At 47.9% G+C, this 25,052-nt stretch overlaps 1 protein-coding gene across 6 annotated transcripts in view; it reads right to left on the reverse strand.

Moving 5' to 3' along the window:
• EIF4G3 (eukaryotic translation initiation factor 4 gamma 3) overlaps positions 1–25,052 on the reverse strand; it is a 144,404-nt gene that overhangs the window by 22,194 nt on the left and 97,158 nt on the right. For all 6 annotated transcript variants that reach the window (XM_066202783.1, XM_066202784.1, XM_066202788.1 and 3 more), the window contains 10 exons: positions 22,116–22,967; positions 15,266–15,354; positions 13,401–13,707; positions 10,877–11,034; positions 9,659–9,784; positions 8,471–8,581; positions 4,728–4,898; positions 3,565–3,762; positions 2,528–2,674; positions 2,007–2,243 (listed from right to left, as the gene is read on the reverse strand). In XM_066202783.1, coding sequence (XP_066058880.1) covers positions 2,007–2,243; positions 2,528–2,674; positions 3,565–3,762; positions 4,728–4,898; positions 8,471–8,581; positions 9,659–9,784; positions 10,877–11,034; positions 13,401–13,707; positions 15,266–15,354; positions 22,116–22,967 — 2,396 coding nt within the window. The remainder of the gene's footprint in view (positions 1–2,006; positions 2,244–2,527; positions 2,675–3,564; positions 3,763–4,727; positions 4,899–8,470; positions 8,582–9,658; positions 9,785–10,876; positions 11,035–13,400; positions 13,708–15,265; positions 15,355–22,115; positions 22,968–25,052) is intronic.

Raw genomic sequence — 25,052 nt, forward strand, 5'->3', positions numbered from 1 at the left:
TCAGCACGTTGTGGAGAAAAAAGAAAACACTCCCTCGAGGGGCACCCAAGTGGGTCCTGCATTCAGGGATCTCTGCGCCAGAAACATCGGGGACACAGGGCTGCTTCCTGAGTGCTGGGTCTTGTACACTCCTCCAGGATGGATTTGAGGGTGCACAGGGCAGCATGTGCAGGAGACGAGGCACAACTGTGCAGGTACACACCTTCTCTGGGTTTTTAATTACACAAACCATCTACACCCTCTGCACATACATAATAAACATTACATCAAATAAAAATGTATCTCAATCTGACTTTCCCCTTCTCAAATCAGTGGTGCGCTCACCTCAGCCCAAGAAAAACTAGCTCAGGAAACAAAATGGGTATAAAACCAGCCTAAGACACATCATTCCATGGTTTGTCCCCAAGCTGAGCCAGGCCAGACTGAGCAGCAGCTCTGGGTCTCTCTGGAAGAACAGTTTAATGGGCTCAGCTGTGGAAAAAAAACCCCACAAACTCCTTCTCATCCAGAAAATCGTGATGTGGTGGAATCCCAATAGGTTCACAGTAAGCCATGAATTGGGACCAGCAGAGAAGCTCCTGTTAGGTCCAAATCTGGCTCACCAAGCTCTAAAAAGCCTTTCTCTCAAAATAGGGCCTCTGGTTGTTTCAAGCAAGAGTTTCAGAGCAGTTTTCTACTGTGTTTCCCACTCTTCACTAAAAACCAGCTAAACCCTTGTCCTTGTAGTTAAACAAACAAACAAACAAACAAACAAATCCATTAAAACTTGTGTCTGGCCTTGCCTTGGAAAGTTCCAGCTCTGGGAGCAAATGTTTCCAAAGTTAGGGATGATGGGGAAGTATTTCCAATGGACTTTGTTAGGAAGTTTTAATTAAACTATGACTAACAGTTCAGCTTCAACAAAAACAGACAACAAAATGTCTACCCCACTAAGAAGCATTCTCTCAGTCTTGACAGACAGGACAAAGGGATCTGGAATTGCTCCCTTGCTCCATGCCCTGCCATGCTCAAGGGTGCAGAACCAGCAGAGCACCAAATGTTGGCTTTTACAGTGCTCAAAGAGACCAAAACAGGACCCAGGCCTCGTTCAGCCTGACCTCAGCTTGGAAGGCAGACCTGGTTTCCTTCCCAAAGCACATGGAGAAACTGAATCCCACGCTGGTGCCGTGTTCACAGCACGAGGTGCTTAGCCTGGGACTGCTGATAAACCATGTTATTGTGGTCAATGCCCACAGAACAGTCTGGGAAATTCCTTTCCCTTAAGGCTCAGGACTGATCCTCCATGATCCCTGAGATCCAGCGAGTGGAGTGGGAACTCCCTGGCCAGGGCAGCTGAACACAATTAGCTCCATTTGATTCCAGAGCTGAGTCCCACTGATTCCTGGCAAAACCCTCGAGTTTTTCATCCCAAGCCTGGTTTTTGTGAAGGAGCAACAGACTGTCTGTGCCAAGAGAAGCTCCTGGAGTGTGGAATGCTCCATGCTACAGATATATTTGCTGGAAAACGGGGAGGAGGACGCAGGAGCGCTGCAGTTGCAGAATGGCTGCCACATCCCAGCACAACTGGAGACAAGGATGAGACGAAACACAGGCACCCCCTAGGCTCAGGTGGGCTTTGGACCGATTAATGAAGGTGTTTTAGATTTAACCTGAACAATGCATTTCATGGTGGCTTTTGTAGGTAACATAAACCCTCAACAGGAAATATTAATGTTTCAGGAACTACAAAGGAAGAGGGACATTCAACTTGGAAAAAAGTAAAGGTTGTGCATTTCTGGGCTGTGTGTTTGGAAATAACAACTGGAGAACACTGCTGAAAATGATACAGAATCTATTACAGAGCAGGGAGTGAGGCCAGGTCATGATGAAACATCCACAGAGGAGTGGATGATTTCCTCATGCCATATGGAAATTCCTGAAGAAAAAACAAGTCTTCAAATAAAAACACACCCATTTTTCCAGCCCTGCCCAGAGAACCTCATCCCTAGCTACCATTCCTGCCCCACCTTTGCCTTCTCAAAGTCCAGGTCCTTGCCAATGGTCGTGAGCAGGCGGCAAAGGCACTCAAGGGACTCCTCGTCATGGTTTTTCAGCAGCTTCACCACGCAGTCATGCATGATGGCCTCCGTCAGCATCTTCAGCTTGAAAAGCTCGCCGATGAATTTTATGTTCCCGATGGATCTCCGCCGGGCTTTGTCCTTGGCCTCTTCCAGCTCGTCATGGAGCCGCGTCTTCTCCTCTGGCTGTAAAACAGGGAAACAGCTCTGCAAAACCACATTGCCAGTGCACAGAACTCTTTGAAAGATCCAGTTTTATGTTCACAGACGCTGTTCACTCTTTTTCTCCTAAAGCCCAGAAAGATGCTGCGATAAACCCACTGTCAAGGCAAATATTTTTTATTATCTTCAGGCACAGTGACAGAATGAAAGTCTCAACTCCAAAATCCCCCCCCAAATCAACTGCCGTCTCAAAAGGAAATAATTTTCTGAGGGAGCTCTGAGAACTTATGGAGAAAAACACCACTTACAGTGGTGGCAGCTTCGAGTTCTTTCTGCTTCTTTTCAAAGACATCATCGTCAGCCTTGTCCTTTTCGAATTCCTTCTGGCAGCGATTTAACAGCAACTTACGGAAATTTACTGTGCTCCCAGGTTTGTCTGCCATGGGCACTTTCAGCTGGAGTGAGAAGGAAGAAAAACATCAGCAGAAATAGGGATAAACTTCACAGAGGAGGGGTCATCCATAACAATTTATTTTGCTCTTCATGTTGAGCTGCGTGGCTCCGCAAGGCAGTGAAAGGAAAGCCTCACATCAGGATTTCCAGCGGAGTTTTACACTGCAGATGTAAAGTCACACTCCAAACTTGGCTGACACCACCTCCGCCCAGGGATGAATTACATTTCCAACCGCAAGATCCCTGAAAAACACCCTCTGCTTAAAAACACTCCTGTTCTGTGCTGAAGGCTTCAGCCATATTCCTTCACTGCAGGCCATGAAGGACCTGGAGAAAAGGGGGCTCTTTTGACCCACATTGACCATCTGGGAATGATCTGTGCAAAGCCTGGCTCATCTTGAGCTCCCTTGGAACTGACAGACACAGGAGGGTTGTGAGGCCCTGGCACAGGGTGCCCAGAGCAGCTGTGGTTGTCCCACCCCAGAAGCATCCAAGGCCAGGTTGGACGAGGCTTGGAGCAACCTGGGAAAGTGGAAGTTGTCCCTGCCCATGGCAGGGGGTGGAATGAGAAGAGCTTTAAGTTCCCTTTCCCACCTAGACTATTCCATGCTTCTGTGATTCCATGAACTTCCCAAATACGACTCATCTTGCGACCAGGTGGAGCAAGGAATTCTCAACTCCCAACAACGGCTCCAAGCAAATCCCTCTGCCTTGGGCATGGCCAACAAACCAATACTCATACACATACACTAATGTAATACTCATACACATTAATTATTCTCACTTACATTCAAACAAACATTTAAGTCCGCTCTCCGCAGTTTCTGTCACTGCCCATCAGCCCATGCTGAACCCTGCCCAGAGGAGCTCCCGTGCCACGGGCGTCTCTTACCGTCACCAGGCACCGGCACATGTTGGCGTACGCCACGGAGAAGCTGGGCTCGTCGATGGCCTTCTCAAAGACCAGGTCGATGACTCCCTTCAGCCTCTCCTCTGTGTCCACCGTCAGGTCTGTCACCTGCTTCATGAGCTGGTTGAACATCTGGGGCGTCAGCTTGTTCAAGATGCTTCGTACCTTGCGGAACAACTCCTGAATGACAGAAACGCTGCAAGTTCAGGCACAAGTGGCGCAGATGGATTGCAGGAATGAGCTAGGATGCTTCCCACAGGGGAATGGAGACATCCTGTAGGAATGTCTGGGAAGCTGAGTGACACACCGCACGTTTCTGCACAGCCAGTTCTCACTTGGCTAGCAAAAGTCCAAGACTACAGGGCAGGAGTTTTGGAAACACCCAAGTGCTTTTGTCAAATGCAACAGAGGCACAAAGACCTTCCTGTCAGAAACACTGTTCTTTATGTTAGTTTAATCCATGAGATATAAATTAACAGGGAATGGCTTCTGCTTCCTTCAGCCAGAGGTAATCAACCTCTCCTGTAATTCACTTAGACACTTTATTTTTTCCTATCCAGCATGATAATGAGGTCAACAATGCCACCATTAGCTCCAAGAACAGAATTCCAGTGTCCTTCAAGACCATCCCAACTTATCCTACAAATTACAAGCTTGACCACCAGACAAACGTCTCCTCCCAGAGTGAGTGCCCCACAGAGGAGAGGAGGAGGAGGACAGCGGGAGCTTCAAACAGCACCGTTGGGCTGGGCAGGACCAACTGAGGGATTTCACAGAGGAACCTCAGTCTTGCTGAGGATTCAGAGCAAAAATGTGGTCTAAACGGAGACGAAACACAAGTTCTGTGCTGAGAATGCAGGGCTCTTTGCTTTAGCCTGGAGACAGAAATATTCCAGTAAAACAGCAGTAGGAAAGCAATCCTGGAAGAGAGACAGGAGGTTGTCTGGTGTTCTCTGCTTAATATACAGGACTGGCATTTAAATGCCAGGTCAAGAATAAATATGTAAGAAATACCATCAAGGTAGGGGGAAGCTGGGATTCCAACTGGAATTCACTGCCCCTTTTCACTGTCTGATACAAGAGGGAAGGCAAATTACCATTACCTGGTGCAGCTGCTGCACCTTCAGACCTGCTTATGCTCTCACCTGGGTTTTGACATTTTCTGGGTCCTCCATTTGGTTTTCCCTCTTCAGGCTTGGCTTCCAGGCATTCTCTGCCTTCTTCAGGTGCACATCCTCCTTCACACACACAGTGATGATCTTCCTGGGCTCCCTCCTCTGGCCTGGCTGAGATCTCCTCGGTCCAACATTCAACAACTAGGACAAAAACATTCCTTGTTATATCCCACTTTAAGCTCACGCTGAATAACACACTCCAGGGCAAACGCCAATAGCCGCTGACGGCACCACTGACCACCAGCACTCCTGCTGGGATACGAGGAGTCCCTCCGACCCCATACTGCTCCGGGCCGGTCAGGGAATGTGGAGACACCAGACACATTTCTCTGGGCAGCTTTTCCCGAGAGAGAGAGAGGATGACTCTGCCTACACAACCCAGCGGCGCTCCAGGTGCTGCTAAAGGGGGACAGAACTGACCCCGACTGGCCAAAAGTGCCTCTTGGGAGTCAGAAACTCCATATCTGACACATCACAGCAAGGTGAGGAAGAGTTCAGCCCTTACAGGTGTATTTCAAACATGCCATCCCAAGCACTTAGACAACAATAAATTAGCAGCTCTGCCAGAAATGTTAAGTTTTACTCAATATTGCTTCCAACAAAGCCATTTTGAGACGGGAATTGTGTAAAACACAGTGAAGATTATCACTGCAGCTCCTGCACTCTAAAAATATGGATCCTAACAGATATGGGACAAACTCTGGGTGGTTTCTCAGAAGAAAGGGAATCAAGTGCTTTGGAACTGCCTAAGCACCTCTGCTATTATGTGATGCTCCTCCCGAACAGGCACAAAACCTGACACAGCCAGGGAGCTTTTCACCAGATGTACAAGTGGGAGGGCGCAAGACACCTCCAAACCTTTTCGTCATCTGGGGGCTTCTGATTGAGGACTAAAGGTACCAGGTGCTGTTGGGAGGTTGCTCTTCCCCCACACTCTTCCACATTTCTGAACTCATTTATCACAAATGGCCAACCTCAAGGTACAAATTAATGCAGCAAAACTCCATTATCAAACCCTGTACTTCCCACAGCAGCAATATCCACCAGCAGCCACTCATGGAAGATGGGCCATTTCAAAGACTGCTTTGTTCAACAAAGGGATTCAATGAGCATCAAAAAGGCCAAACCACTGCAGTTACTTGAAGAGCTTCAATGAATAGGAGGAAAGGGCTCTTGGCTGATGCCTGTTATATCATCATCAGCCACAAACCTGGGTTTGTGTTTACTGAAAGGCAGAATTCTTCTAAAGGGCAGAGGGAGTTGAACCACTTGCCTTTGACAAGGTAAATGCACGCAAATGAACAGGATCACCAGCAGTGCTGGAGCTCTTGTTTGGGTTTCATTACGGGGTAACAGCAAGAGAGGAAGATGTTGTCAGAAGACAATGACCACACGCCATGATCTGCTCCGTATGCCCGGGAGAGGGCTCCGAGGGGCAGGGTGACACTGGGCTCCCCTCAACTTACAAAGACCCCTGTTCACGTCCCCTGCTAGACACAGAAATAGCCCAGCAGATTATTCAAACTGCACGGGGCACAAGCCCCATGAATGCTGTAATTCACAGAATCACTTATCTTGGAAAAGTTCTCCAAGATCATCAAGTCTGACCACTGGTAGAGTAACCGCACCAGCTGATCACTTGTGAGGGAACAAGAGTGGAACAGGGAGCCTTCAGGATATTTCTGTGTGTCAGACACCTTCCTAAAGCAGACACTGATCTCCTCCTATGTCCCCTCTCTGTTCCCACCCTGAGCCCTGACTGACACCGGTCTGGCACAGCAAGGCCTGACAGCAGTCCTGCCTTCACACACCACCTCTGGTGGCACACAGTTCTGCTGCCCAGGCTCTGACCACGCTGCAGATGTGAAGAGAAGAGACTTCCCTCCAACTGAAAAACCAGACAACGATGTAACAGAAAACTGACTGGCCGCAGCCACGCGTGCCTGAGCTCACCACATACCTCCTGCCTGCGGACAGCTCTGTAATCAGAGCCGGGCTGGAGTGTGCCCTGAAAACCCAAAGCTCTGAGCTCATTCCCCCCAGAACAGGGACAAAGCCAAGGAGAGGTGAGCTGTAGCCACCCCACCTCCTGCACAGAGGCAGCTCTGAAGGACCTCCCAAACATGCCAAGCTGTAACGCACAAGGACAGAGTTGCAGAGGCCGGTGCTTCCTCAGGCATGGAACTTCTTTTGGCATGGGTCCATGCAAATGTTCCTTTTTAGCAAACACCCATCCCTGAAGGAGGTGACTCCCTCTGAAAACTGAGGGATGCACAGAGCACCAGCATGTCACATGTCACCTCCTCACATCCAGCTGCCTTTGAGCCCAGACATTTCAGGCATCAACACAACAAAGACTTTGAGACTGTACATTTTTAATATCTGTGAATAAACTCAGTTCAAACTGTGTGATTAGGTTTTCAATCAGTGAACAGAAGCCTACAGATTTATACAGAAAGTTAAAGAGGTGCCTGAGCTCAGGCCTGGCTTCCTGTAAATAATGATGGGTCTTGGGGCATGGTGCAACTACCAGGTGTTCCTGCACTAATCTGAATGACCTCTCTTACAGAGGAAGATGTGGGAAAGGAAAGGAGGACACAGGCACAAGACTCCTGCAGAGAAGCCAAAGACTCACAGCAGCATAGACTGACCTGGTGTTCCCATTCAGGTCACAAATCATGGAAATACTTTAGAGACCATCCAAGGAATTAAGGAAGTGCTTCTCCCTCTATAAGAGGCTTTGAATGCAGGCAGTGAAATTGATCTTCCATGGTGGGAGAGGTTGTGCCTTCCAAGAACTGATTTCAGTTTCCATCACCTCTCAGGAAGGACAAAGCAAACGCATCCTGTGCAGGGACAGACCCGTCTGCTCCAGCCCACCATCTCTGACTTTCCATCTCCTCACCTGCCATGCTCATCTAACCCTGCCTACACCCAAGAGCCTCCCCATCTGCATTCTGCTCCTGTGCAACTCCACCCCGGTGCCATCTGACGCAACATTGGTTAGTGCCAGAAACAGTCATAAAACACATTCAAGCAAAAAGAGGGAAACAAAGACAAAAGCCAAGGAAGCGAAACAAAAGACTCTCAACGTGCTGGAAGCGGTTAGCGCTGAGCTCTCAATGTTATCTGGGGCAAGGAAGAGGCAGTGGTTTGATGGTTCATGGCATGGCCTGTGAAGAGGTGGGATGGCTGGGGACAGGCAGCGCACACGCAGGGGTCGCCATGCGTCACGAGGGGGGACGTCTAGCATTGCTGGGTTCAGAACCCTCCGATCCTACAACCGCCGGCATCGAGGACAGGCTGGTTAAACCAGGTCACCTTCCAGCCCTCCTCCAGAACAAGGCAAGGAGAGGCTCTGCTCTGCAAAGGCGCAAATGTAAGATGTATGTTATGTGCTGAATGCTCCAAATGAATGGGGTAAGTGGGACTTACCTTTTCTCCCCCTTTCCACAGGTCTGCAAAGTGCAGACCCTCGCGGATCCCGCTCAGGCCAACGTCCCAGCATGCCCTCAGCTGGTGATGTCCCACCCACCACTGAAGACTGCCTAGAGGGGTACAATGCAAGTCTTGTTTTGTTTTTTTTTAAACAAGGTTGCACCTTTTTGTAAAGTTTTCTGCCAGTCGTTCTTTATCAACAGTGGGTGTTGTGTAAAAAGGCAACTCTACAAAAAGGTGCAAAGTCTGGGGGGAGAGGGGGGGATTTGGCTTACCCCTATCGGCAGGTTCCTCAATGGTGGGTGAGGCGAGACCAAGAGAGGGCATGCTGGGGGCCCGCACCGAGCCAGGGAGGGCAATCCAGGGGTGCTCTGCACTTTGCAGGCCTGCGGAGAGACAAAGAGCGACAGCCGCATTACCCAGATGCTGCAGGGCTCGGGACGCTCAGGACATGACAGGAGAGGAGGCGCCACAGCACAACCTGCATGTCCCGAATGCAGGAAACACTGGTGATCTCACGAGGTTTTGTGGACCAGGTGGTGCTCCGAGAGAAACTGTAGCACCGAGGCAACTCCAAGACACAGATGATCACCCCGTAACTGAGGCAACAGCCACGAGGCTGCTCCCAAACCAGAAATATTACATTGACCCAAAATCGCTGGGTTTGACTCCTGGAAACCTGCACACTTGGAAGTTGGGGTGATTCAGGGAACTCTCCTGGAACCAGCAGGTTTGAAAGCTCCATGATGGCTGTGTCGTTAGACACATCCAGATGGACACAGCAGAAGCATCTCGATAGCTGAAAATCAGTGACTGTCCCTAACGGCGGCAGCATCCTCCTCCAGTGGCACTGATGGGGTAGCATGTGCTGGGGGCACCTGTGCCCCAGGAAAAGATATGGCAGAGGCACAAGTGAAGAACTCACAGAGGGATTTCAGAGTGTGGGCAAAGCCAGACACAGGGAGAAGAAGGGAAAGTGAAAGAAAAGCAGCAGAAAAGGTGGGAAAACAAGGAATGAAGTGACCAGAGCAACACATGGAAGCACAGAGAAAGCAGGAACACACAGATGCTGGCTATATTTTGTTTGTTAGTAAAATCGTTTTGCTCTGTTGGTATGTTTTGCAGCACAGCCCCCCAGGCTGATGGACTGACGCCGGGTTTGTTGTACGACGAACGCGTGACCGCACACGCGGCTGCCGGGTCCTGGTGTGGAAATGCTTCCACCCTCTCACACAGGGGAAACAGGAAGGGGATCAAACCCTTCCCAAACAACACCTACCCATGACAAACATCCACAACAGTTTCCAATTTCCCTACATTTTGTCAGCCAAGCAAACAACCCTCCTGCATTCATCCTGACAAAACGAGAACCACCAGCGCATCAGAAGAGGCCCAAAAACCTGAGGAGGGACTTCATCAGTGTTAAGGCCAATTTTTAAATGAGCGAGTTGGGGTAAACTCACACTTCCAGACACGTTTCTTCCTCCAGGGGCTTGCCTCCCAAAATCAGCAAAGGCTGGTGTGAAGTCGGGGCCTCGTGGCAGGATCCGGGGGTCCAGAGTCCTCAGCGGCAATTTTGGCTGATTGACCTGTGCCATGAGCAGAGCACACAAATGGGCTGCTCAGGGCTGCTGAGCTACCAGAGGTCATGCAATCCACAGACAACATCTGCTAAACCATAACAGTCATATTAATACCCAAATTAAAGCTTTTAACAAACTGCTCAAGTTTTAGGGATCCACACTTAGGTTAAAAATAAACACCTAATTTAAAATATATCTTCTTCAGGAGACTATTGAGGAAACAGGTAGAGTTCAGAAACATTTCAAGGCTAACAGGAATTATGGAGGATAAAATCACGGTAACATGGGCCTGTCTTGGTTCAGGAGCATGAAACTGTCACCTTCCCTCAAAGCAATGGTTTTTGTGCCAACATGAGAGATGGGCAACTGAGCCCAGGAAGCTCACACACAGAACAGTGAGAAACAGTTAGGGGAAAGTAGAAGGTAGATGAAGTATTTCGGGAATAAAGCTGTGTTTGACAATTTGTCTGGGTATGAAACTCAGAGTGGAAATGTTTCTGCACACGAGGATCACCCACATCCCTGAGTCTCAAGAGTGAGCCTGTTGTGGCTCCATCAAAGCCAAGGAATGCCCCAGTTCTCCGTGAGAGCAGAACAAGGCCTCGGTGTCAGCATTCAGAAATCCCAAGTGTTTCACTAAGCCCAGACCTCCAGCAGAGACAATCAGCTCTGAGACGAGGCTGGAGAGAAATCCCAAAACTGCCCAAGAACGGAGTTCTTAAAGATCTTTTATCAGATCAGCTTATAAACAGCAAAGAAACTTCTTCAGATCAAAAAAAATTGCCCTAAAGCTTCTCTCTGCTTTTTAATTGATCTAATAAAAGCCACTGCCTCTCCATCCAGCCTTACGTGGATCCTCAGCTCTTCATGGCTGGGTCATTTTAAATTTTAATAACAACCTGGTATAACTTAATCTAGACAAAGACCATCAAAAATACTTCAGTTTTTAATCATCTGTGCACATTCATCAGGCACCAACACCTCTATTTGTAGAATTCTGTGATGAGACCAATCATTCCCAGTTCCCACCAAAACCCGGCATGGAAATGGCTCAGGAAAGAGGCATTAGGGATCTTTATATCAAATCCCCGCACATACCTGTTTTATGGGCTCTCCTCTCACCTTGTCGAGCACCACGTCGCTGATGGGAGGCAGCCCTTCGGGCTTCTGGATACAGGCAGGCATGAACTGGATATCCAGCAGGAACTCCCGGTCGTATTGCTTCTTCCCCTCTGGGTCCAGGGGCTTCCACTGCTCTATAGGGAGAGAAGTCCCTGAGAGTCAAAGGAAACAAACCCTCTCTTCACCCAGATGTGGTTCTGGTAAATCCAAAGGGATGAGGCTGCTGCAGCAGCCTGGGAAGTTTCGATTTAATTTAATTTTCATTTTGAAGGGAGGGAGGAGGGCAACGCGCGTAACAGTAAAGGGACATGAACAACAGGGAGTGTGTAGAGCCAGGTCCAGAGCAACCACACCTGGATCTGGTCACTAATTCCAGTTCTAACCCATGTATCTAACTTTGACTTCTGCTCTCCTGTGGGATATGGTGGAATGGGGATGATTTCCTGTTTCTGCATGAAAATGCAGAACTTAAAGGGGTTCATCTGGTACAGAAGGGAATCACAAACATGAAGTCATGGAGAGCAAAACATGGAACAAAAACACCCTCTGAAAATGTGAAATCATGGAACTGTGAACAAGCCAGGCTGGAGATAAAAGCAGAAACAAGAGAAGCCACTACCACAGGCCATGATCTGGGAATTATAACTTTCCACCTATTTTACATGGGGCTTCTTTGGGTGTGGAGGACCCTGCCCGGTGCAAACCACAGCATAAACCTACAGCCACTTTAGCACAAGGAAAGTCAGCCTCTGGTGGCCTGGAGATGGGATTTTCAGCACCAACCACACAGTTTGTTTGAAATTTGGGAAGAAAACATGTTCTATCTGAAGGAAAGTATCTGTGTGAGATGCTGCCTTTGGATCTCCCTCACACCAGATTGCGTTACTCAGCATTCACACTCAGCCCTTCAGGTATTTATTATTCCTTTATTTCACTCCCTGACCGCTGGCTTTGGATCTCTGGGATCTCACCATCTGCACCCCTGCAGAGACCATGAGCAGGGACTTACTCCAGTGATGGGTTTCAATAACTGGGAATGAAAATACGCAGAAGTAATTGCAAACTTTATGCAGCTTCACTTCTACAGAGCTTCAGGATACAGGGGTGCAGAAATGGTTTGGCTGGATCCTGGCTGGAATTCCTGGCCTGCCCACTGTACCTGTCATTTACCATGGAAAAGCTCCAGCACAACAACAAGCAGCTTATGTGTAGTTTCCTTCTTCTGGAAAGCTCTCAACAAGCTGTTTTAATGTGAAGAGCAGCTGGGCAGCGCCACAGGAAGGATCCTCAATGCAGGGAGAGACAGGGATAAAACACACAATTCCTCCAAGAGGCAGAAATTCCCCTTTCTAAAAAGAGCAGAGCTGAGATCGAGGACTATTGCACAAATCTGACGTATGTTGCCTTCCTAAGGATCAATCCAACCCCTCCAGCTGAGTGAAAGGACATCTGGACTCAACTGCGATTGCTCTGACTGCATCAGCCAGTGAATTATGGACTAATTTCAGGAAGTGCTTGGCTAGTGAACTGGTCAGGTACGCTGAGTGTGATGAGCTATCAAGAGGCCTCTGTGTTTCCCTGACACGGTATGATTGTGCTGAATTTATAAACCAAAGCAACTGAGGTCTTTGTCAGAATAAGGTAGTGCAGAAATAACCACCGCAGTGGAGTCTCTTAATGGTGGTGCTCCTTGTCCACCAGGTTCTCCAGGTCTTTCTTTATTATTATTATTATACTCTTTAATTTCTGGGCTCCTAAAAAAATGACTATTTGGAGAGGGTTTCGCTTGAGTAAGAAATTGCTTAAAAATCAGGAGCAACTGAGAAGCTGGTCTCAAGTTCTCTATGAATGAGGTGGATTAACTGAGGTGCAGGTCTCTAAATTACAAAATCTACATAAATAACAGAAAGGTTAGGTCTTCATAAATAGCAAAAACACTCTATAGCTATCCTATACCCTAATCAACGGGACTGAGCTGGGCAGTGCCTGGACTGAAAACCACAAACTGTTTCTTTTCCTTAATTTTCTAGAAATCCAAAGATCCATGCAACGGTTTAGCCAGGAAATTACATCTTTATGAACACACATATTTGTATTTGGGACCCAATGAGCAGTCTCATTTCTTATTTAACCACCTCTGATTTCAGAGGTATATTGGTTTATGTGGAATTTCTTGGATGATTTTCAGCTGTCAATCACACAGGGATCAACTCTCTGCCATTTCCACTGTGCTGTAGCCAGCATCCAAACGCACAAAAATTTCAAGGAATTAGGGATTTTCTCTTCTCTTGACCATGACCAGCAAGACAAAAACAGTTTTCCCCTTTTGCCCCCCTAGAAGATCTCTCGGGGCCTGCGGGGTTGCAGATCTCAGCAGAGTTGCACACAGTGAACACGGAATCCCCTTCCAGCCCCAATGGGAAAATCTATAGGGATGATCCATGGGTGTCAGCAGCCCTTACAGGAGGGAGGCAGAGAAGCAGAGTGGAGCAGGACTTACCTGGTTTGCACTGGTACACGGGCCCCTCTCCAGAGCTCTCCGTGCAGCCCGAGTTGGCATCAGTGCCTTCGCCCTCTGAGATGCTCTCGGCACCGTTTCGCACCGGCTCTGGCTCCTGCTCCCCGTTCTCTTCTACGGGTTTCACCGGTTTGAGCTCTGAGCGTTCCCTCTCAGACTGAAGCCCATGGCTCATTTTCTCCTGCTCGGATTCAAGTACTTTGTCCCCTAAAGGTTCCTGTTCCTCCTCCTCCTCCTCCTCTTCCTCCTCCTCCTCCTCTTCCTCCTCCTCCTCCTCCTCCTCCTTCGGCTGGAGCACAGACAGAGGCAGAGGTTTCGTTAGAAACACCCTGACAAATTCAATGCACGTGAAACAGCTCTTCATGGATTCACACGGCACTTTTGGGAGCAGCAGGAATACAAATGCATCTTACACAGGGACATGGAACACCACACTGAGCCACTTGGGGATTTATCAGCTCATTCCCATGGATAACCCACTGATAATTAATGGTGCAACTGGAAAGACTCAGCATTGCCCATGAAATCCCCATGGAACTGGATGGAGGGAACTGTTAAGCCATGAGCAATCCCAGCCTGGAAAGACAACTCTGCTTTCCTCTTCTCCTACCATCCATGATAAAGGAATGGCAAAGGGCACGTGGTGCTTGTATTGGGGGATTCTTCCTTTAAATGCCTGCTGCCTGGAGGCATCTGGAGCAGATCCCACTAAGGAAGGCAATGTAAGATCCAGCCACAATTCCAGCATCTCGGTTTCAGGAAAAAGCATTAATAGTATCCCTGGCTGTTCATTTTAGAGCTCTCCAAGGACACAGCCTGATTGTGCATTCAGATGCGGAGGCATCGGAATGCGCTTCTCCCAGGAGAAATCCCAGCACATCTTAGCACTGAACAAAGGAATAGCTTCATTGAGGATGCTCTGGAGGAGGCTCCCGATCCTTTCGCCTCCCCACCTGATGGTACCACATCTTAAAATGCTTCTTGCAGATTTTTCAAGGGAACTCTCTGAAGAATTCCTCAGTGGAACTGCTGGGTGGCGCAGGACACATGACTCCTCCAGGGGAGGATGACGTGGAGGATGAACCTGCTGGGGCAGCCCCAGTGACACCTTTTGCTCTTCTGCTCTGCATCACATCTGACCAACCTCAGCTTTTATCCACACACTGGGCAGTCTGAACTTTTACATTTTTACTCTCTCACTCCCTTTCTGATTGATTCTAACCCCATATTGACCCAGGATATTAAGCACAGATCCCTGCTGCAATATCCCTACCACAGCAGTGGCAAGGGAGGTTTTCTTTTACTCATCTAATCACTCTCGGGGTGGTTTTGCCTGAAAACTTCAGAATTTTCCTTTGTCAGCCTCTCCATCAGTTGGTCATCAGGAAAATTATCCTTTGCCATGATATCCCTGTGCAGAAGAACCTGCCAAATGTCAGGATGGTGGCCTGGGACCAACTTTTCCCTCACCCTTCACTGAAAGCGGTTCCTCAGTGCTGGGAGGCTGGCAGAAGTTTAGTGGAACCTTTTAGTGGAAGGTGCCCCCAGCCATGGCACGGGTTGAACAAGATGAGTCTTTAAGAGCCCTTGCAACCCAAACCAGTCTGTGATTCTGTGACTGTATTAATCATTAAAAATTAGGCAAACCCAAAGAAAACTGAAGAGCTTTAAAAGGGAGCAGACTGACCCCTGTTACCTAAAGGATGCTGAGGAATATCAGAGTTCCTCCCCAAACCTCTGCCCTGGATCCTGTGAGACATTGAGGAAGCAATGTCTCTAAAGTACAGTTTCAAGAGAGGAACACCATCTTTAAATTTGGGTAAAGCAGGACTTTGGTTCCCTCTCACCTCTGTTTCTGCCTCTGTCAGCTCCTCAGTGGCTTGGGTCCGGTCTTTTGGTTTCTTCCAGGTCTTTGGTGCAGTTACAGCAGTTTGGGCTGCAATGTAAATGTGCATCTGTTATAACACTGAATGACATGGAGCTGATGTGGCCCTGGGTGATGAGCTTCCCTCTCAGGGGCTGGTCTGAGGCACAGGAAAACAAAGCAGTTGCAGACTTGTGGAGGATTCAGCTCGATTTGACCACTTTGGCTTTCAATGCAGTTATAACAATCATTAGAATGACACTAAAACAAAGGAATTGTTTTACAAGTTGCTCATTCAAGCTCTAAATGGCACTTGGGGTAGCAAGGAAGTCACTGCCAACAGCACAAGGAACATGCAGGGAAAAAAACCTTCAGGAAGTCAAGTTTTGGGAAAGATCAGGTGCTGGCTGGGAGAGAAGACTGTTCTCAACATATTTTTCTCAAGAATTCTAACATTGTTATAATATTAACCATAAACAAGCCCAAATTTCCAGTATCTCATCCAAAAGGGAAGCTCCTTCAATCCTGCAGCACTGGTCTGAGCTGGATTTATATTGCAATTTAAAAGCAGGTTCGTAACTCCACCATTAATGATCTCCCTGGCCAACTGAGTCGATGAAAACACCACGGAGTATTCCCAAGATCAGCACTGATTTACTCCAATCACGTTTTCCCTCTAAAGGGTGGAAGAAACCACACAACATATTAAGAGGAGACAAACCCATTAATCCAATCTGCTCCCAATTTGTGACAACTGCTCCCAGCTTAAATTCGGATCCCAGGCACAGATGCCCAGTTAACAGAGTGTAAATGGGATTGATTTTGTGACTGAAGTTTACTGCAAACAGATTTCTAGCCCCAGCCTTTGGTTTCCAGCAGATACTGTGGAAAAACCCAGTGTGCACTTCCTTTATCACAATAAAATACAATTTTGAAAAGTTCTTCACTATGGATAAATAAGAGTTAATAACAGCTAACTCTGTCCCTAAGGGCATGGAGCAAATGGGATTTACTGTGCTCCCACTGCTCCAAAGGATACATACAAGTTTCTGTGGCTTCTCCAGAGTGCTTCCCTGTTTGAAAGGTGACCATGGACCTGCAGACACTCTGCAGATTCCCATGGGAATCACCATAGCCAGGCCCCAGCCCAAGGAGCAACAGGAGCTACTGGCGCTGATGGAAGACTTTTTCCTTCAGGCTGAACACCCCAAAAGCAAAGTTAATTAAAAAAGGAAAGTCTTACTTAAATATTCAAACATCATCTCCCTGTTCACAGAACCAATGGCTGGAAAAATCATCCAGGTTTCCCAAGCTCCAGGTCCTGCACATCCCATCCACTGCCTCTCTCTATGGAGAGGCTTTAAGGGCTGGGAAGAGACCCAGCACAAATCCCGAATTTCCTGGGGCTCAAAGGAGGGGAGAGGAAGGGCCAAGCAGGCACAGACTGCAACACGGCTTTGTCTCCCACAACTGGGATCAGTCTTTACTGCTGCTCCCAGCAGCTCCTGGCACCTTGGCAAGAACAGCCCAGTTATTCTCACTGTCCTGGGGTAAAACCAGGGCTGGGAATGATCTGTGTCCATGCACGTGGTAATTTCTGGAATTCAGCAAAGCAGAGATCTAAGTCAGGCTCCTCAGTTCCCTAAATCACAAAACCTGCCAAAAATTCAGTGAAAATGAGCACTTCTCAAAGCGCTGTTTTCAGTCCTCTGGTCTGGTGATGTCACTTGCACACTTTCAGGGGTTTCTCCAAGAAGGGATTAGGTCTGCAAAGCAACAACCTCAATTTTGCCTGAGCCGAGTAATTTAACTGATCAATCCCAAAGTTTTTAATCTGATGGAATTCCACTCCCCTCAAACTCAAACCATGGAAACCAACTATGGTGTAAAATAACGTTTCATTTTTAACCGCACAGAAATAAACTCAGGGGTCATGGATTTGGGGCTGGCAAAGGTCCAGGGCGTTTCCTTCCTCAGTTGGCAGGATGTGAACATTACTGCTGCTCAAGTATACTTTTTTTCCACCTTTTTTTGGCAAAAGTAAGCTCTGTAGAGGCTACAATCCTGCCAAGCCTCCTGAATGAGTCTTGCCTTAAATCACACGACTTCCACCAGCTAGGGCATTCTACGGCTGGAGCAACCCCTGACTGTGTTGTGGAGCTCCCCAGCATGGATCTCCAGAGATCTCTGGAGATGTTGCTCAATTTCCCCCCTCCTAAAGTAGCAGACACCAGTTTTCTTTTTTTTTGTCACATTCACATTTCTGCTGCAGGAGTTCAAAGGAGAATTTGCACTGATGTGAGTTTGGGTGTCAACTTTCCCAAACCCCAAATCCAACAGGACAATGGCGTTATTCATCTGAGGACGGAGTTTCCTCTGTCTGGCTATAGGGAAATACAAAGTAATGTGTCCAGTTTGGCCCTTGGAGAGGAACAATTCCGGACACTTCTGGTCTTCTTTTCCGTTTTCCGGTCCCCAGCTTGAGCAACTTCATGTTCTCTCCAGCAGTTTAATTTCTGCCCAAATGCAGGGTCATTTTTGCCACTGTTCACACTTCCAGACCTTGTTTTCAGCTCATTTAATTCCTTTGGAGAAGGGACTCCAGAAACTCAACCAACACTGAGTTCTTATCACAGCTTACAAAACCAAGGGAGATAACAGGAATGATAACACAGATTTACTTTAGGACTGGAAAGAGGAACAAACCCTTAACTGCAGACTATCCCGGACACCATTCCCAGTGATAACCCCAGCACGGCAGGGATCTGTTCAGCAGGTCTGACGGTCCCTCAGCCCATTTCTCCAGCTGTGTCACATTCCCCAGTGGAACATCTTCCCACAGGATTGAACCACCCGCGAGCTCACGGCCCATCCGGTGGAACATGAGGCCTCTCCTCTCTGATGTGCTGCCAACTGTGAAGTCTAATTAATACCAGCCCTTATATTTTTATTTTATTATCCAAGGTGCCACAAAAGGCCAAGCAAAGATTCACCATTGCCTTCCAGCTCATGGAAAAGAAAATATATTCCAGTGGTTATGGCAGCAAATCAAGAAAAAGGCGATACCTGATTTATGTTTCTGCCTCTCCAGGTTTTGGTGCTGGAGAAATTTCTCCACGGTATTTCCAATTACAGCCCAAGCTGCTCGTTACAGCCTCCCCAGCTCAGAAATTCCAGGACTCGCCAAAGCTGGGCTACTTAATACAGAAATATGTCTTATAAACGAGCTCTGCAAGAAACACCTCTTTGAATTCCATGTGTATTAAGTTCTTTCGGCTTCCTGTGTTCCAAGGAGTTCTGTCTGGGACACACATCAGCCTCTTGTTTTCCTCTTTGCTTCTTGTAATAGCCATGACAGAATGGTGACATCAAAGGCCTCAGGTTTCTGGTAGCACCTTCTGCAGAAATTCCACTCCACCACCGAAACACTTTTTCCTGTTTCGTTGCCTGGAAAGTGCTGGTCCCTCACTGTAGCTACAGAAACCCAAGAATTTAATAAAAAAGCAACAGTTGTTGATGACTTTTAGCCAGGGTGATGTTTTTTGTGTGGATTGAAGCACCCAAGTCCTCTCTTGATAATCTATTTTTCTCCTTGTAGAGCAGATGAGTAGGAATTAATTACTTTAAAAAGCATGTGCTCTTGCCCCTTGTAGGTTAACAGCTCTGCCTGTCCTAAAAACTCCAGGCAGAAGTTCCTGAGGAGGCAGGAACGCAACCTGTGCCCTGAGAACAGGGGGAACGTGTCCCCTTCGGGCAGATGCTCGGACTAGGAACACAGTCAGCAGCAAGAAACCATTGGTGCAACATCCTGCACTGCTCAGTGGTTGAATGATCTGAAAGCCACCAAATCTTCCCCATTTGACAGAGATGCACAACCAGTGATGCTCATGAGCAGGGAATGATGATCTGGTGACTCACACGCACAGAGACCAAACCACTAAAGCTGCCAACTTTGCTGTGAGGGTGTTCAGAGTAGGCAGAATTCAGTGTAAAATACAACAAGGGTGCTCCAGTAGAATCCCCTGACCTCGGAAATCTGGTAGAGACCTAACGCCACTGGAAAAGGAGAAGTGGAGGCTCCCCTGAATCCCTACAGGATCGACTCAGCTCCGGCCTCTCCCTGCAAACACTGACAAAGTTGTTTTCTTGAGCTGTAAAAAAAGAACTGCTGCAGGATAAAGATGTTTAAGGGTCTGAATATATTTTCTTTCTCACCACAGAGCTTGACAGACCAAAAAATCCAAGTCTGGTTTCCCTGACCGCTGGACAAAAGGTGTGTCCTGTAAAATACTGCAGGAACAGGCAAATCCCTTTGCTCATCCCTGAAAAGCTGCCACCTCGAGTGCAAAATATGTAATCCACTTAGGAGCCTCAGCAGCGCTGGCCCAGCAGCTTGGCGAGGATGAAGGTCTCATCCCCAAAACCAGGCAGGCCAGGTTATAGCTATGAAAAGGATATGCAGGAGGAACTGCTGCAGGAATGAGATTATCCCGAGAGGTTCCAGCACTGCCCCAGCCAGGCCAACTCGGATCCCTTTAAAGGGAAAGCAGGGGACGATTTGTGGCCAAGCTGCTCTGTAATAAAAACACTGTTCTGCTGAAAACCCCAAAGAAATACTGCTCAAAGTCACAGAGCTCACAGCTACCAGCAGGCGCCTGAGAAGTTTCCCTTATCCCAGGTTTAATCCTAACTCCAGAGACCATAAAAAAAATCTCTCAGCCTTTAGTCCAAGAAAACACAACAATATAACCCTTTCTCCTTGCTCCTGAGGGTCAGCATCTGGATCTTCCAGTGTGCATGGCAGACATGCTGTTCCTCGTTCCTGAATTAGCAGGCAGCCTCGGATGAAAGTTATTTCAAATTCTCTTCCTCTCTCCAAGAAAGAACTGGAAAATTATTGCTGAAAAGAAGGCTGGCAGAGAAATGCAATAGTTCGGGATCATTAAATCAGGGGTAAAGCACAAAAAACCACCTGGAGAGCTTTGTGCTTTCTTTGAAGCCCTGAGCTTTTAACAGAAATCTGAGTTTCAAGTCATCTTTTATGTGACTTGAGAACTCCTTGTTTCCGTGTTGCCAAAGCCAATGGCTTGGCTAATGTGTGCTCTGGAGCATAATGACATTACAGCATTAAAATCAATCTTCTGCATAATTAAAAGCCCAAACACTGTAAGTTAATTTTTTTTAAATTTAAACTACAGGCCATTACAAACCCAGCAATAACAGGGCCTGTGCAAAACCTTATTTACAGTGTCCCATTTCTCCTCTCCTTTGTAAGGAAATTAATTTGGTTTATGAATTAGCTTTGATTGAAAGAACAACAAGTGCCAGAGCAGTGAAATGACCCAAGTGAAATAAAGGTAAAAGAAGATTAACAGGAAAAAAACCTCATGGTCGGTGTAGCAAAACGGATCTTTCTTCTCATCTGTAGATACTGGATTTTAAAATCAGCATATTGAGCATCACACAAACATGGAGCAGGGCCAACCCCCGTTTTTCAGTGTATTTAAGAGCAGAGCCCATTTCTGAGCCCACTTCCCATTTATCGAAATGAAAAACAAACCTAAAAAGACCCCCCATATAGGGTTATGTTCCCATATAGGGTAAATGTTACATTAAAAAATGAAACCAACAAAGATCCGTGTCACAACCGGCTGTTTGTCCTCTTTGTCCAAGCTTCACCAAGTTCCAAGGGACTGAAATAACTGCAGAACAGGACGTAGAAAATGTGACACATGAAACGCTATAACACTGCCTGTGTGTGAAGAACAGCCCCCACTACACCCCTCCAGCAGCAAATACAAGGAATCGATCGTTTAACTTCTTTTCCACAATCTGATCTCCAGTAAGTCCTGCAAAAAAAGTCATTTTCCATAGGAAACACAGAGTGTTAAAACCACAGTGCCAAACCAGAGATGTGGCAGGGCTGAAACCAAAGGCAGGCAACAACACTTGGAGAAATAGGCTGGATTTTAAAAGGCAGTTGCAGAAATTGCAATTTTAGTGAATTTTAAACTGCAAACTGCAGAATTTAAATTTAAAATTGTAAATCATACATTTTGCTTACATGTGACTTTTGCAAACGAAAAGCAGAAGCATCACTAATGAAGGCTGGGCAGGTAGAGGTGTGTGACACTGAGGTGACGATGGGGTGTGACCCAGGTGGGTAACACTGGTGTGACACTGGTTGTCAGTTGTTTGGATGAGTGTGAACGGTCCATTTCATTTTACCGCATCTGGGAACACTGTGACACATTTTTACAGCTGGAAAAGACCCCAGTCCAGCAGTTCTGGAAATTGGTGGCTCAGGGGCTTCCTCCCAAACGCTTCAGGGACCCAAATGCAGAGCCACAGGCCTCTGGACCAACCGCTCACCTCGGGGGGAATAGGAGCTGTGGCTGCCCCATCACTGGAAGTGTCCAAGGCCAGGTTGGACACTGGGGCTTGGAGCAGCCCGGGATACTGGAAGGTGTCCCTGCCCATGGCGGGGGGGGGGCACTGGATGGGAATTAAGGTCCCTCCAATCCAAACCATCCTGGGATTCCATGCAGGGTAGTGTGCTCTGCACTCCACTTCCACCAGCCCTGTGTAGCCATGAAAGCATGAGCCCACCCCAGTCTGGGACACACATCCAAGTCAGTGACCAATTATGAACAATCAGGAGGGATTTCTATCCCTGCCAACAAAGATCAGCATTTCACAATAACAGTGGCCACGAGGCACCACCACGCTTTTTTCTTTTGCAGATAGAAAGAAAGGCATCTGTTGGAAGAAGAAAAAGCCCTTTTCCTTCATCCTGCAGTTCATTACATGAACCCACAGAGCCCAATGCTTACCTGGGACAGGACTCCTGCTCAAGTTCACACTCAGAGCCTCCCGGCTCTCCTCCAGTTGCCCATCTGTTTCCGTCTCTTCCTTCTTTTCAGTATCTTTTACCTCTTCACTTAGAGTAGTTCTTGTGCTCTCCTCTCCTTCTAAATCTCCCTGGACAACAGGGAGGGCACTCGGAGACAGGAGAGGAGGTGGAGAAAGAGTTGTAGTGGCAACAGCAGCAACAGAAACTGGAGGGGACGGGGCCGGCGGGGTGGGTGGCAGGGTGGGAGGAGGAGAGGGAGCAGCGTGAGGAGCACTGGGAGGTGATGGAGCACTCTCCAGCTCCACTAGGGGGGCCTCGGGGGGCTCCAGCTCCACAGTCAAGGCTGCAGCTTCTGCCTGGGCCACCTCTGCCACAGGGTCGGCCCCTGCAGCCCTGGCGCTGCTTGTGTCGCTGATGACACCGGGCCCGGCCGGCACCAGGGTGTCACCGGGTGATGCTACCGCACTGCTGGGCTCTGTGCACACCTGGGCACCAGGCTCTTTCACAGGAGGAGGGGCCGCTGCCTCCAGGCAGCCTGTGGCACTGGGCGTAGGCATCGCCTCCTCTCCGGGGGAGGCCAGTTCACATTTGTCCTCTGGGTCAGCCGTGGGCGGCGTTTTGCTGGCCACGGGGACAGCAGTGGCAGCCGCGGGGACAGCTGTGACCGGAGTGGCCGGGGCTGGCGACGGAGCACGAGGAAGGTCTGGTGGGGTTTCCACTGAGGTGGGGGCCTCGGTTGTCTGCCCAGCTTGATCTTTCTTCTCCTCAGTAGGTTCTGGTCTGAGGACTGGAGAAGGTGGTTTTAATACTGGATCTGGTTTTGGCTTCTCTTCTGGGAAAGGAGAAAAAACCCATTATCAACAGCAAGGCAACTCCATGTTCCTGCCTGGTGCCTTGACTCCCTTGGTTCCCATTTCTGCATTCTGCCAAGGAGCTGTGAGGAAGACACCAGAAGCCCCTGCACCTCGCTGGGAATCCAGATTTGAAAATACAAACTCTATCATCTTGAGAAGAGACAGATCTGCAGACAGACTCACTGCAGCCTTCCAAAGCTTAAAGGGGGCTTATAAAACAAGGAGAGCAACTTTTTACATGGACAAAAACTTGCAGGACAAGGGGGAATGGGTTAAACTGCAAGAGGAGAAATTTAGATTAGTTGTTTGGAAGAAATGGATCAACACAACCCCCAAAATCTCGTGCAGAAAGAAGTCCCCGCACTCATCCCACGATCAGCGAAACACTTGGTGATCCCGTCCCTGCCATGACTGTCACACAGCTTCCAAAGCTCTGCTGCTTCCCACTCCTTTTCCACAAAAGTATGAGCCATTATCATTTACGATCTTGCAGGAACACTCAACTCCTTCAGGACACTGTTACACAGGCAAAAATAATTCTGGAAAAGCCAGAGACACAAACCTGCTCTTCAGATTAGGAAGTCAAAGGCCACAACCAACCCCAAATCATCAAAATTCAGGTAGAGCTGAACAGGTTTGGCTCTGCTGGATTTCCATTTGGGGCTTATTCAACAGCTCAGCTGGAGGGAATGGGTTTTTGAAGGAGGACCAAAGGGTTTTTGAAGGAGACCCCATTGGAAACTGCTTGGAGCATCAAATCCCACCTTTAGAATAGCTGGAGCAAAAGTGAACTCTGCTTGCAGCCGTCAGCAGCCCCAGCAGCATTACAGAGGCCCATGGCCAAAGCAGTAGTTTATCAACCTAATGAGGCACCCAGGGACATGGCTTTGGAGGAGGATGACAAGTGAGGAAAGAGATGGGAAAGAGTATCCCAACAGCCGATTTTGATTCTGGAGGCTCTGTGGAAGAAAAAGGATGAGGGAACTGGTTTGGAAAAAGAAAACACATCACCTCTGATTTCTGGAACATCCTTTGCAGGAACTCCTGGAGCATTCCTGACATTTACAGCTTGCTATAAACAACTGCCTGGATATTCTCCCCCTGAGGCAAAGGACAATGCTCAAAAAAACCCCAAAAAACCAACCAAATGCATTTGAAGTGTTAAGAAAATAATTCTGAGAGATAAAACCAGCACAAATTCACAGCTGCGTTTGAAACCAGAGGTTTCACTCCCTTCCTTCAAACCACACCTTTTCTGGCCAATGTTCTCATCATGGATACAGGCTGCATGTGCAAAATCCCAGAGAAAAGAGATCTGAGGAGGGATTTCAGAGAATGAGAAGCAGATTTGGCTAATGACAAGCAAATCTGAACTTGGATCCTCATCCCAGAGAACAAATCTCCAAGTCCTGGCAGAGGAGGTCTCATCTCTGCCAACTGTTACAGAGAGTCACGTGAACAACTCACAGCTGCAGAGGGAAAACAAAAATCAATGCAATTCATCCCAACTGGACCAAATCCCTCTTCCTAAATATGCTGAGATCATTCCTCATGTTATATTTAGAAAGTATTTACAGGAAGCACCGGCTGCTCCAGGGGAAATATCAAGAGATATTTTTTAAAATTTCCTGATTAATACAATTTTTGTAAAATTATTCTTAAAGGATTCTTTCACATATGCAGTGGGACAGACTCTGCAGCCTCCTTCATGGAAAAGCCATTGCTGGGCTGTTGGGTGGTCCCAGTGGCACAGACTAGCCAGGGCAATGGATGAGGAAGATTTTACTGGATACAGGAATTTGTTCCTGCTCTGTGGTGTTTATCTGACAATAACTGCTGGGCTCGCTGCCATTTTTCCATCTTTTGTCCTGACGCAAACACTCATGAGACGGCACCAGGCCTGACTCAATGTCAGCAGAGGGGCTTTTCCAAACTCCGGGGTCTGATATTAATCTGTTTTCCACAAACCATGTTGCACATTCTCCGTGTCTGATGCATTGCATGATTTGGAAAGAGGTTTGAAAAGAGGATAATATTACTCCAAACATCTCCCTGAGCCTCTG

Source organism: Chamaea fasciata, unplaced genomic scaffold (genome assembly GCF_029207755.1).
Source record: "Chamaea fasciata isolate MVZ Bird 193981 ecotype frontalis unplaced genomic scaffold, bChaFas1.0.hap1 SCAF_23, whole genome shotgun sequence".
In the NCBI taxonomy this organism is placed as follows: Eukaryota; Metazoa; Chordata; class Aves; order Passeriformes; family Sylviidae; genus Chamaea; species Chamaea fasciata.